The 1,696-nt window shown below is 34.4% G+C and overlaps 1 protein-coding gene across 1 annotated transcript in view; it reads right to left on the reverse strand.

Moving 5' to 3' along the window:
- Nucleotides 1-346: 346 nt before the first annotated feature.
- LOC100817258 (uncharacterized) overlaps nt 347-1,696 on the reverse strand; it is a 4,634-nt gene continuing 3,284 nt past the window's right edge. The window contains exons 8-9 of the mRNA XM_041005210.1: nt 838-901; nt 347-750 (exon numbers count right to left, since the gene is read on the reverse strand). Coding sequence (XP_040861144.1) covers nt 687-750; nt 838-901 — 128 coding nt within the window. The 3' untranslated portion in view covers nt 347-686. The remainder of the gene's footprint in view (nt 751-837; nt 902-1,696) is intronic.

Genomic DNA, 1,696 nt, shown 5'->3' on the forward strand with positions numbered 1-1,696 from the left:
TCTTCATTTAATAATAGTTAATTTGTCATCGGTAAAAAAAAATAGTTGATTTGTCACAAGACGTTACAACTTACAACGAGCATAATGATATAATTGAAAAAAAATTAATGTCTTAAACATTTAAAATAAAAGAATTTTTTTTTTCTATTTAAGTAGACAAATAAAAAAATAAATGAAGGGAATAATATTGTTAATTGCAATCCGTTTTCAAGAACCTGTGCTTAGGAGTTAGAGATGAGTATAACTTATTTCTTTTAATATTTTTGTTTAAAATAAAATAAAAATGAAGGTGGAATGACATAACCATTCCAAGACAAGGGCCGAATTAATAAAAAGGTTCAAATGATTGCCAAATCAATACCCTACACTTTGATTTATTCTTCTTCTATAGCTTTTCAAGTATTTAACCTAATGTAGTTACAAATCCAGCCTTCCCTATGAATTAATACACTCAATCTCTCAACTTTTACAGCTTCTCACTCCACAGTTGGTCCTGATAAATTAATGCACTCCAACTCACCCACCTAAGTCACTTCCTTCATCATGAAAAGAAACAACTGGTTCATAGCTTTGTATATGCAAGAACAACATCCCCTTCTCCCCCTCCTCCAAAACAAAACTGATTTTGTCAATTCACGAATACAATATTACAATGTATACATTGCATCATTGACATCAGAGATGCATCATTCAACCTTTGCTACCACCTCGCCAGGCACACTGCTTTCTACAACTGTTTCCCTTACAAATCTGGGAATCCAAAGAGCATGAAAATTACTGGCATTAATAAACAAAACAAGAATTTTGATTTACAAGTTTGAACCAAGAATGAAGTACCTTTCCAATTTGTCACGTGACGATTGCAATACATAGATTGAAAGGATGAAAGACAACATGAGCCCTGAATATTTTAAGCAGTAACAACATAAGTGCACTCAGTAAAATATAATGCTATCTACGAATTCATCATGCCCTTGTTTTAAAATAAGAATATTTCAATCCTCAGCTAACGTACATTCTTGATATCCTACCAGTCAAATCACTAATACTTCTAAAAACAAAATTATGGTGCAACCAGGTATTTTGTCTCCACCAAATAACAGATAAGGGTGCCAAAATATTTACTCGTCAATAGGTTGGTGTAACATAATGAAAGTTAATATTGCAACTTGCAAGGAAAAAATACTGGCATAAAAGCTGACGAGAGATCTTGTCGTACACATAGGTAAAAATTGAAGAACAGGATAAGTTTTAATTTAAAAATAATCACATGACAGATGGCACTCCCCGCCCACATTTCCCTCATCCTAGTTGCTCCATGTTTCTGAAAGATGACAACTCTTGCACATACAGACCCACCAAGGGATGTGACTGTAACGGCATTAATGGGGAGAGTAGAAGAAAAGATTTTGTTCAAGAGCAAGTAATAAGCTTATGGAACGTTGTCATGACAATGATCTACACACAAGTGAAAAATTACATTCTAAACAAGAAATGGCTTAGCAAAAAGTGTAGTCATGACAAATTCATTGAGGCAAGGGGTCACATTTTGCTAGCTTATATATTTATACCTCCTCTTATAACAAACGATTGAGTAGCATGTGGGCCAAAAGCATATAAAATTTATTGATGAAACAGAGCATCCCATAATTTATTAAGGGGGGGGGGGGGGGGGGGGGGGGGGGACCCAAAAGGG

The sequence above is a fragment of the Glycine max genome, chromosome 9 (assembly GCF_000004515.6).
Source record: "Glycine max cultivar Williams 82 chromosome 9, Glycine_max_v4.0, whole genome shotgun sequence".
NCBI lineage: Eukaryota > Viridiplantae > Streptophyta > Magnoliopsida > Fabales > Fabaceae > Glycine > Glycine max.